Here is an 11,598-nt window from a genome sequence, read left to right on the forward strand (position 1 = left end):
TAAACTGAGGTGCCTTGGCTCGGGGGCGGGGTATAGGAGGGGGACCCTAGTGCATCCTGGGAGGCTGAAAAGCTTAACTCTATGGTGCCCAGCGACTGACGTCACACCTATACCCCAAGGTATCCTGTGGATACCCTATGGACCCTGAAGTAGAAAAAAGAGCTGACATCCCCTAAGCTGACATTAACCACCGGTTCCCTAGTCTCTTGCGCCAGTAACATTAGCTCTGGTGGTCTAGTGGAGTCCCGGACATATCGGTGTCCACATCAGCATCTCCGGTCTGTCTCCAGAGACCGGAGGTATGACTGCGCTAGACGAGGATTCCAGAGAGCGGGAACCCGTCTTACCTGTCCCCGTGTTCCGGCTGCAGTCTGGGGTCCGCTCAAGGAGCCCGCTAGCAAGGTCCCCTGGTTTAGGGCACCCGGGGGGGACTTAGGGTTAGGCACCCCCCCGGGAGGGTTAGGCTAGGGGGAAGGAAGGTTAGGCACCCCCCCACGGGAGGGTTAGGCATCCCCCCGTGGGACTTAGGTTTAGGCAGCAGAGGGGGGGATTGGGGTTAGGCACTTGGGGGGGAGGTTAGGGTTAGGCACCCCTAAGGAGGGTTAGGTTAGTAGATACTTGCCTTACCACGATCGGGATTTCCAGCGCTGCTGGGCTCTGCTGTTTTGCCGGGCCGCCGCTGCCGGGATTCGAACTCCCGGCCATGCGGCAGCCGGGATATCATACCGATTCCGAATCAGAAATGTGCTAAGCAAGAGCTAGTACCAGGTCATCATGCCTCAAGGCTGTCACTAGGGTTCTAATAGGCTACATTCACATAAATATTGTCTCCACCCACAAAATGGCTGCCTTCTGTGTGTGCCTACCAGGTGTCCATGTTACCCTTGGGGTTAGAACCCAAAACATCGTTGGCTGTGCGGAATATTTATGTGAATCTAGCCTATTAGAACCCTAGTGACAGCCTTGGGGCATGATGGACCTGGTACTAGCTCTTGCTTAGCACATTTCTGATTCTTCCTATGTCTACCTCCAACGTGCAGGTGCTGGGTCCACACTTACAACCCGATTTCATGGTCAGGTACCACTCAGACGCAGAGACACCAATACATATTTATTTAAATAGACATACTGAGTGCTGCATCAAACAGAGACAGTTCTCATAACAGCAAGACATTTCCTCTGACCTATTACAAGTGTTTCACTATCCGAGTCCTCTAGCAACACTGTGCTACCTGTATAAATGTCCTCCCTATCTCTATAAGCGTATCTCCAAAAAAAAAAGTCCAAATGTTCGGATTCAAGTTTGTCCATTTCCGCTCTAACTAAATACTCCAACAAAATAAGGTGTGTGAATGCCCAACAGAGCATCATGGTTATGCGGCCTACTCCCTTTTTTTGGTACTTCCATCACCTTGGAACCAGTCTGTGATGGATGAAGAGTCCTGCGGTATCATCCACATAAAGCTTGCTGTGCTAGGTTGTTTAAAAGTTCTCAAGTCTCTTTGTCTAACCCCAAAACGTTTCCCTACTCACAAGCTCACGCTCCTGTGATGCTTAAAAGCCCCTCCGTTTCCTCTTCCTCCTCCCCTCTCTCGGCTCGTGCCACCGTCCTCTTCCCCCTCTTCTGTGTCCCTCCCGTCCAGACTAGTTACATCGCTCAGACCCCTCAGGTGTTCCACAGAATCGCTTTTCTGCAGGTCGGATGCAATGGTCTGCAGGCTGAGGAGGGAGATCGTGTCTGAAGGCGGGCCCATCTCCCCGTCGGTCAGAGGAGTAGGGGCTTCGGCTCCGAGAGGAGGGGCCCTGAGTGTTAGCATAGGCCCGTGTGTGCGGCGTGCGTGAATCTCCTCGCTGATCAGCTCCAGATTGCGCAGTGTCGCGGAGTATCTGAGCTTCGCCTGTGACACCGAGGCTTCCAGAGAGGTGACCCGGGACTTGTGTTCCTGTAATACAGAGCAAAAAAAAAAACACCTGACATGAAGAGAGTCCTGACCACAGCACAGTATGACAACAATGAAAATATAAATCATTAAATCAACCCAACCACACGTGGGGCAGTCTCAGCAAACAAGGAGGAAAAAAAAACAAAGGACAAAAATAATACAGCCCATGTTCTCAGTCCTTGTCGAAAGAGACCTGGCTAGATTGTAAGCTCCTTTGAGCGCAGTTCTAATTTTTGCAATTGTTAGAATGACGTGAATGTTATAATGATCTGTACGTCTGCTGTGCAATATTATTTACTCCAAAGACTGATGTCCCTGGGGCTATGGTATCTCTCCTACCCTAGAACATGGGGAGTCGGAGCATCAGTCACCTCTAAGACGCTGTTGAACTGAGACTTCAGCTCGAAGTAGGGGCGACTCTTGATGATAACGCGCTTCAAGCTCTTCTGCAAAGTCTGAACTTTGGCTTCAGCTTGATGGCACTGACGGGTCACCCGCTGGTGCTCGAACTCGCTGCCCAGACGCTCCTCTTCAGCCTCATTCACCTGTCGTCCCGGAAGAGATAGATGTGATAAGAGTGAGACGCCCCAACAATGACTTGGGCACTTCGTAACCATGATGTGCAGCTAATATTCAGGGGGCACTGATCCCTAATTGAATTCATGGGTTGCAGCCAAAAGACTATAGAGCCCCAAAAATGGCAGCCTCTACTATGTACAAGCATCAAGCCCACTTTAAACTAGGGATGTGCAGGTTCGGATAGGTTCGAATTTTCCCGCCAAAAATCGGGTCTCAGAAAGAGGCAAAACATCATCTTCCATGGACAAACATCATCCTTCATGGACAAACATCATCTTCCATGGACAAACATCATCTTCCATGGACTTTTGTCCAGGAATGATGATGTTTGTCCATGAAAGATGTTTTGCCTCTTTCCGAGACACAGTTTTTGGCGGGAAAAATCCAAACCATGCCTGTACATCCCTACTTTAAGCCCGTCAAGAGAAAAAAAATAAAACAGAATATTAGCTAGAGAAATATTCAGAATATATGGAATTTATGGAGGAAAATGAAGTGGGAGGGTACCAATTGTAACAAGCATAAATTCCCCCCAGTAAATGTTTTACCCAAGCGCTTCCCTCCCTCTCTCACTTTGCAGGTGGCGTGATTCAGCATTTCCTGCCACGTTGGGTCCAGTCTGTTCTTGTCGGCAGTGACTCCTTGCTCCGCAACAAAGACCATCTCCCTGGCCGCGGCGTGCATGCTGACCGCTCTCTCGTACCGTAGAGCGGCGCTGTGTGTGTCTTGCTGGGCCTGCAGGCAGAGAGTGAGTGAGCACTGAAATCCACAGTCATACATTGGGCCATTGTCCTTAGCATGACACATCACATTCAGCATTGTTTTACAGACCACCTCAATTTATTTTTCTTGCAAACAAATGAAAGTTTGAAAACGTTGCTCAGCAAATGTATATACAGCTGGCAATGGAGCATATCTCATATATGTTATAATACAAAGGATTGCCCGTTACCTCCTTGGCCAACCGTCTAGCCTCATAGTATGGTCGGGCTTTTTCGATACAGGCTCCAAGCTGCGTGGTCAGAGCGTTTAGCCGCCTGGCAGACTCAGACAGGATACGACGGTAGGCCGTGCGGGCATCCTGCAGGGGGCGATATGTAAGAGGTGAGTATTCCTTGGACTGGAGAGGAGAATAGTGTGTGGGGGGGGGAACAGGCGACTGACAACACTTACATCCAACTGTAACTCCAGCTGGTTGATCTCCTCGCTGGCCTGGTTCAGACGTTCCAGTTCCTCCTGAAGTATTACGAGGAATGAGAAGAGAGGAATGAAAAAAGAGAGAGAGAGAGAGAGAGAAGAGAAGAGAAGAGAAGAGAAGAGACGAATGAGAAGAGAGGAATGAGAAGAGAGAAGAGAGGAATGAGAAGAGAGAAATGAGAAGAGAGAAGAGAGGAATGAGAAGAGAGAAGAGAGGAATGAGAAGAGAGAAGAGAGGAATGAGAAGAGAGAAGAGAGGAATGAGAAGAGAGAAGAGAGGAATGAGAAGAGAGGAATGAGAAGAGAAGAGAGGAATGAGAAGAGAGGAATGAGAAGAGAGGAATGAGAAGAGAGAAGAGAGGAATGAGAAGAGAGAAGAGAGGAATGAGAAGAGAGAAGAGAGGAATGAGAAGAGAGAAGAGAGGAATGAGAAGAGAGGAATGAGAAGAAGAGAGAAGAGAGGAATGAGAAGAGAGAAATGAGAAGAAGAGAGAAGAGAGGAATGAGAAGAGAGGAATGAGAAGAGAGAAGAAAGGAATGAGAAGAGAGGAATGAGAAGAGAGGAATGAGAAGAGAGAAGAGAGGAATGAGAAGAGAGGAATGAGAAGAGAGGAATGAGAAGAGAGGAATGAGAAGAGAGGAATGAGAAGAGAGAAGAGAGGAATGAGAAGAGAGGAATGAGAAGAGAGGAATGAGAAGAGAGAAGAAAGGAATGAGAAGAGAGGAATGAGAAGAGAGAAGAGAGGAATGAGAAGAGAGGAATGAGAAGAGAGAAGAGAGGAATGAGAAGAGAGAAGAGAGGAATGAGAAGAGAGAAGAGAGGAATGAGAAGAGAGAAGAGAGGAATGAGAAGAGAGGAATGAGAAGAGAGAAGAAAGGAATGAGAAGAGAGGAATGAGAAGAGAGAAGAGAGGAATGAGAAGAGAGGAATGAGAAGAGAGAAGAGAGGAATGAGAAGAGAGGAATGAGAAGAGAGGAATGAGAAGAGAGGAATGAGAAGAGAGAAGAGAGGAATAAGAAGAGAGGAATGAGAAGAGAAAGGAGAGAAGACACAAATGACAAAGCCAGCTTCTGACATATGACAGACAGTATAAAGTACAGTCAGGTGCATAAATTTTGGGACATTGACAGAATTTTCATAGTTTGGCCTCTATTCACCACCACAATGGCTTTGAAATGAAACAAACAAGATGTGCTTTAACTGCAGACTTTCAGATTAATTTGAGGGTAATTACATCCAAATCAGGTGAACGGTGTAAGAATTACAACGGTTTCTATATGTGCCTCCCACTTTTTAATAGGCCAAAAGTAATGGGACAAACTAAACAATCCTAAATCTTACTTTCACTTTTTAATACTTTGTTGCGAATCCTTTGCAGGCAATTACAGCCTGAAGTCTGGAATGCATAGACATCACCAGACGCTGGGTTTCATCCCTGGTGATGCTCTGCCAGGCCTCTACTGCAAATGTCTTCAGTTCCTGCATGTTCTTGGGGCATTTTCCCTTCAGTTTTGTCTTCATCAAGTGAAATGCATGCTCAATCGGATTCAGGTCAGGGGATTGACTTGGCCATTGCATAACATTCCACTTTTTAGCCTTAAAAAACTCTTTGGCTGCTTTTGCAGTATGCTTCGGGTCATTGTCCATCTGCACTGTGAAGCGCCGTCCAATGAGTTCTGAAGCATTTGACTGAATATGATCATATAATATTGCCCGAAACACTTCAGAATTCATTCTGCTGCTTTTGTCAGCAGTCACAACATCAATAAATACAAGGGAACCAGTTCCATTGGTAGCCATACATGCCCACGCCATGACACTACCACCACCATGCTTCACTGATGAGGTGGTATGTTTTGGATCATGAGCAGTTCCTTTCCTTCTCCATACTCTTCTCTTCCCATCACTCTAGTACAAGTTGATCTTTGTCTCATCTGTCCATAGGATGTTGTTCCAGAACTGTAATGGCTTTTTTAGATGTTGTTTGGCAAACTCTAATCTGGTCTTCCTGTTTTTGTGGCTTACATCTTGTGGTGAACCCTCTATATTCTTCTCTTGATTGTTGACTTTGACACATATACACCTACCTCCTGGAGAGTGTTCTTGATTTGGCCAACTGTTGTGAAGGGGTTTTTCTTCACCAGGGAAATAATTCTTCTGTCATCCACCACAGTTGTTTTCCGTGGTCTTCCGGGTCTTTTGGTATTGCTGAGCTCTTCGGTGCGCTCTTTCTTTTTAAGAATGTTCCAAACAGTTGATTTGGCCACACCTAATGTTTTTGCTAGCTCTCTGATGGGTTTGTTTTGATTTTTCAGCCTAATGATGGCTTGCTTCACTGATAGTGACAGCTCTTTGGATCTCATATTGAGAGTCGACAGCAACTGATTCCAAATGCCACACCTAGAATCAACTCCAGACCTTTTACCTGCTTAATTGATAATGAAATAAAGAGGGAATACACACCTGTCCATGAAATAGCTTTTGAGTTGATAGTCCCATTACTTTTGGGCCCCTTAAAAAGTGGGAGGCACATATAGAAACCATTGTAATTCCTACACCGTTCACCTGATTTGGATGTAATTACCCTCAAATTAAATCTGAAAGTCTGCAGTTAAAGCACATCTTGTTTGTTTCATTTCAAAGCCATTGTGGTGGTGAATAGAGGCCAAAATATGAAACTTCTGTCAATGTCCCAATATTTATGCACCTGACTGTATTTACTAAATAGGATGCAATTCTTAAAAATCAGTGTAAAGTATGTAATACCCTGAAAATTTGTATACAAACAAAAATCCCTTGATTATTTAGCTGCCAACAAACATTTCATTAATCCATAAGCTGCTTCCACACCAGTCCTTAACACTGATACATCCAACAGTATTAGGATTTCATCAGCTGCGGCCATTGAGTCTACCTGTATGAGCTGAACCCATAAACATTTCAAAGCAGCCTCACTTAGGGCCACATTCAATTAGCGGCGAAAACTACCATTTTTCGCCAAAAAACTGCGATATTTTAGACAAAAAACAGGCGAAAACGCAATTGGCAAAAAAAACAACAACCTGGAAATAAGTTTTCTCCATCGCAGACCAGGCGGAAAAAAAAAAGGCAAAATCACTATTTTTTGCTAAAAATGTGGGGATTTTTTTCAGAACCCTTTGGACACCCTCACATAATGACAAATTACTCCCCATCGTAAGTTGCACACTTTGGCGAAAAAAGACAGCGCAATTTTGGGTGAAAAAAAATTAAAACCGTTGAAAATGATAGGAAGCAATATTTTTTCCAGGAAATTACTGTAAATTGGGGGTACGTTAAAATGGGTGCAAGTATATTTTCGTGTCGTACAAACGCAATTTTAAAACCTGTAAAAAAAAAACGCCTGCTGCAACCGCGTGCGAGGTTTAAAATACTTCACACATCCATACCGTCCCCCGAAAAATCAGACCCAATACATTAAAACCATTTTCAAACGTGTTTTGTTTTTTTTTCACCCAATATTCGTGCGGTCGTTTTTCGTTAAAGTGCGCAACTTACACATTTTTTGTGGGGGGGTAATTTATCATTAGGGGGGGTTTCCAAAGGGTTCTGAAAGAAATCCCCACATTTTTAGCCAAAAATAAGGATTTTGCATTTTTTTTTCCCCTGGTCTGGAATGGAGAAAACTTTTCTCCAGTTCTTTTTCGCCAATTGCGTTTTTGCCTTTTTTTTTTTGCGAAAAACGGACGTTTTCGTCTATGGCGAAAAAAACATCCATTTTTGCCACTAACTGAATACGGCCCTTAATGTTCCCAGTACACATGAGCTGTGCCACACTAATTATACAGCTGACCGATGATCCATCATAATATGCCATCCTGTGCCTCTGCGCTGCCTCAGTCTACCATGTAAAAGGAGGTTCACAGTGAAGGAAGACTGGCACCATCGCTGCTGTTCACAAACAGGCAAGCGGCAGTATAAATGGACGGTTACACGCATTAGGAAACCCATGGGAGTAGAAGAACGCTAAAATGCTGGTACGGAAAATTTTAGCTCGCAGCATAATTCTCATTAAAAATGTATTTCCTCTCTTCTTCATAGTCCGTTATTTCTATAGCTTTAACTCTGCCACCATTATTACACTGTCATTCCTCTGCCTAACAACTATATAAGTTGGCACTGACTGGCTGCATCAATGTTCTGTGCTATAAGTGTCAGGACATTACAGTACGGTGCTATAGGGTGCCGCCATGTATAACAGATAATAAGAACATTGGGCTGTACCTTGTTAATGCAAGTGTCCGCTATGTTAGGCAGGGGAGAAGCAGTCCTCTGTATTTCTCATGGCAGCCTGTCCTGAATAAGATATCTAGGGAGGGACGGGGGCACAGCTAACTGCCGAATAATAGCAGCTTTTTGTGGCGGTTACCAAAAAACTCCAAAACTACATTTAGGGTTGTTGGTTAAGATTGTCTCTCAGTCCCTCAGGGTGAGGAAGTGATCAGCCTGATGCAGATACTAGAACGTCCTAAAGACCTAAACAGTCTTACAGCCATGTCGGCTCTACTGGCTTTAAATAAAGAAAACACAACTGTGGCTGCTAACTTGCAGTTAACTCCCATTGGTGAGATGAATGGAGGTTATTACATAGACCTCTAGGAGCTTTGAATGCATGGATTGGTGCAGGCAGTATTCCTATGCCTGCAAGGGATGTAGTTATGAGCCTCAATACCGACAACGGAATCCCGACAAGGGGACTTAAGATAGGGGTCGAAATACCGATGCCTATCTTAATCCCGACGCCTGTCCGAACGAGATAAGTCCGGGGCACCCTTAGCATTAGCCGGGGGGTGGGGGGAGATAGGTTTAGGGAGTGTATCAGGGTTAGGTTTTGGGGAGGGGAGGTCAGGATTAGGCACCCCTAGGCGGGAGGGTTAAGGTTAGGCACCACTGGGGGGGTTAGGGTTAGGCACTAAGGGGGGAGACTTTGGTTTAGGCACTAACGTGGAGGGTTACGGTTACGCTACAAAATGGGAGGGTTAGGGGGGAAGGGTAGGTATACTTAGCCGACCGCTGTCGGGATACCAAGCATCGGGATGCCGTTGTTGGTACTCTGACAGTAGGCATCCCGACAGCCGGCGTGTCATACCCATTCCACCTGCAACGCTGCTACAACAAGCGTGACATCACCCGTGGGTATCAGATCACTGGAACTATGAGAGTAGGGAAAAAATAAGAAAACTGCTATTCTCCTCCATCCATTAATGCTCTAATATTGGGGCCACTTAAATAGACACAATGCCCTTTGGGATATACAAATGTATACACACCTGTATCCTGGGGTCCAGCTCTTCCTCTGCCTCTCCCTCATCTCTCTTAGTCTCACTGGCGCTCTCAATCTGCTTCTTTATGTCGGAGGCGCGATCTTCATGAGCCCCCAACTCTGGATGGATGGTTTTGTCCCCCTCCGCCCCCGGAGTTGGAAGCCTCTCCTCGCAAGGGGGTCCTTCCATGACCTACATGACAGGACAGCTCAGATGTGCATGGTACCTTCAGGCCTCTATATCTAAGAAACGTTAAATAGGTCATTATTTGCTCTTTCATGGGAAATTTACAGGCAAAACCACAGGTCCCCTGGAGACAGAGGGGACAATAGAAGCAAATTACAGATCCACACACTGGAGTAAGCAGAAGTGAAACACTGACCCTAACTGACTGATTATAAAAACTTGATAAACAAATGGATTTTCTCTTGTGTCCCAAAAACACAAGTAAACACACCAGTTGGTACGGTAACTGTAGATACAATGGGTACTAGCGTTATGCCAACATCCTTGAATTAAAAAACATATTTAAGAAAGAGCATCACATTTGGGCACGGGAGCTCCTCTAGTTACAGTAGGTGAGGAGTCCTGGGAACAGGTCTTTCTTCTTCTAGTGTTGTCCCTGGATGTCACTAGCAACCGAAGACGGAGCCGCCAGCCTGGACCTAACCCACCCCCAGCGTCACAGCATCGGCCGCCGATCTCCGCACTCACAGTGTAATAAGATCTTTACAGTTAGATTCTCTGGACAACGGATTGATCCATTAATGGCTTTGTCTATTGCTTTCTGTTTATGGGGGTATTTTACATTCGTCTCTTGACTATACTGACAGAATTACAGTGTACATGCATCTATCTCTACCTGCAGAGAGATCGTTCACCTGTGCAACCACAAACCAGGGTCAGGCGGCCTGTGGCTTGCTGGGATTTGTAGCTCCACAATGACCAGGGTCAGGCGGCCTGTGGCTTGCTGGGATTTGTAGTTGCACAATGACCAGGGTCAGGTTGCGGCTGTGGCTTGCTGGGATTTGTAGCTCCACAATGACCAGGGTCAGGTTGCGGCCTGTGGCTTGTTGGGATTTGTAGCCCCACAATGACCAGGGTCAGGTTGCGGCCTGTGGCTTGCTGGGATTTGTAGCCCCACAATGACCAGGGTCAGGCGGCCTGTGGCTTGCTGGGATTTGTAGCTCCACAATGACCAGGATCAGGCGGCCTGTGGCTTGCTGGGATTTGTAGCCCCACAATGACCAGGGTCAGGCGGCCTGTGGCTTGCTGGGATTTGTAGCCCCACAATGACGCCAATTGTGGAGCTACAAATACCAGTAAACCATCTAGTTCCACAGGTTACCCACCTATGTAAACAATCAGTGGATGTGATATCTATGTACTGGCACTGGTAATTGAAGGCATACTGAGACTTGCAGTTCCACAAGTTACCCACCCTTGTAAATACTCTGTGGCTATTATAGCCCTACACTGTCGCTTACACTAGCAGACAAGCTGGGACTTGTAGTTCCACAAGTTACCCACCTATACAAACACTCTGGATATTATATCCATATACTGTCACTGGTAATAACAGGCATGCTGAGACTTGTAGTCTCACAGGTTGCCCGCCCCTGTAAACACTAATGGATGTTATAGCTATACTAGACTGGCACTAGCAGGCATGCTGGGACTTGTAGTTCCACAACAGCTGTGCGAGACCCGGGGCCACCATCTAGGTGGCAGGACACGGAGACACCCACCTGGACGGGTCTCTCTATGGCATAATGTAACAGACCTCTTAAGGTGACGTCACGGGCCCGTCGGTGACGTCACAATGAACCTCCCAGCGGTGCACCGTTGTTTTAGCCCAGTTGCCTGGATCTAGGCAGCGCCCGGCGGCACCGGAACCGGAACCGGAAGCCGGGGTGAGCAGGTGGGCGGGGTGTCCCCGAGCCTTCGTACACAGACATGGCGGCGGCTGGCCGCGAGAGGCGGCCTTAGAGACAGTCACCCGTTATCCTCCCCGGGGATATGTAATAGCATGCGGTGCGCAGGGCTCCGTACAGGCCGCTGTGTTACCATGGTGACCTCCCAGATAGTCCACATAAACATCTCGTACATAAGGAAACCTCCCATAGGGCTATCCTACACATGGGGAGCGTTCTACAGGTGTATCCTACACATGGGGAGCGTTCTACAGGTGTATCCTACACATGGGGAGCGTTCTACAGGTGTATCCTACACATGGGGAGCGTTCTATAGGTGTATCCTACACATGGGGAGCGTTCTATAGGTGTATCCTACACAGGGAGCGTTCTACAGGTGTATCCTACACATGGGGAGCGTTCTACAGGTGTATCCTACACATGGGGAGCGTTCTATAGGTGTATCCTACACATGGGGAGCGTTCTATAGGTGTATCCTACACATGGGGAGCGTTCTATAGGTGTATCCTACACATGGGGAGCGTTCTATAGGTGTATCCTACACATGGGGAGCGTTCTATAGGTGTATCCTACACATGGGGAGCGTTCTACAGGTGTATCCTACACATGGGGAGCGTTCTATAGGTGTATCCTACACATGG

At 46.7% G+C, this 11,598-nt stretch overlaps 1 protein-coding gene across 3 annotated transcripts; it reads right to left on the minus strand.

The window, feature by feature from the left end:
* Positions 1-1,092: 1,092 nt before the first annotated feature.
* On the minus strand, positions 1,093-10,997 carry LOC148506471 (SH3 domain-binding protein 5-like). 3 transcript variants are annotated; one of them, XM_088446585.1, is made up of 7 exons: positions 10,807-10,997; positions 9,030-9,215; positions 3,696-3,758; positions 3,475-3,603; positions 3,096-3,257; positions 2,315-2,488; positions 1,093-1,943 (listed from the first exon to the last, which is right to left on the minus strand). In XM_088446585.1, the coding sequence occupies exons 2-7, from the start codon at positions 9,210-9,212 to the stop codon at positions 1,530-1,532; spliced, it is 1,125 nt and encodes a 374-aa protein (XP_088302711.1). In that variant the 5' UTR covers positions 9,213-9,215; positions 10,807-10,997; the 3' UTR covers positions 1,093-1,529. The 3 variants fall into 3 exon arrangements, with proteins under 3 accessions (XP_088302711.1, XP_088302710.1, XP_088302709.1); XM_088446584.1 differs by having other exon boundaries at positions 9,030-9,265; positions 10,772-10,997; XM_088446583.1 differs by having other exon boundaries at positions 10,772-10,996.
* Between the last annotated feature and the right edge of the window lie 601 nt (positions 10,998-11,598).

This window comes from Taudactylus pleione, unplaced genomic scaffold, assembly GCF_031769625.1.
Source record: "Taudactylus pleione unplaced genomic scaffold, aTauple2 ptg000400l, whole genome shotgun sequence".
NCBI lineage: Eukaryota > Metazoa > Chordata > Amphibia > Anura > Myobatrachidae > Taudactylus > Taudactylus pleione.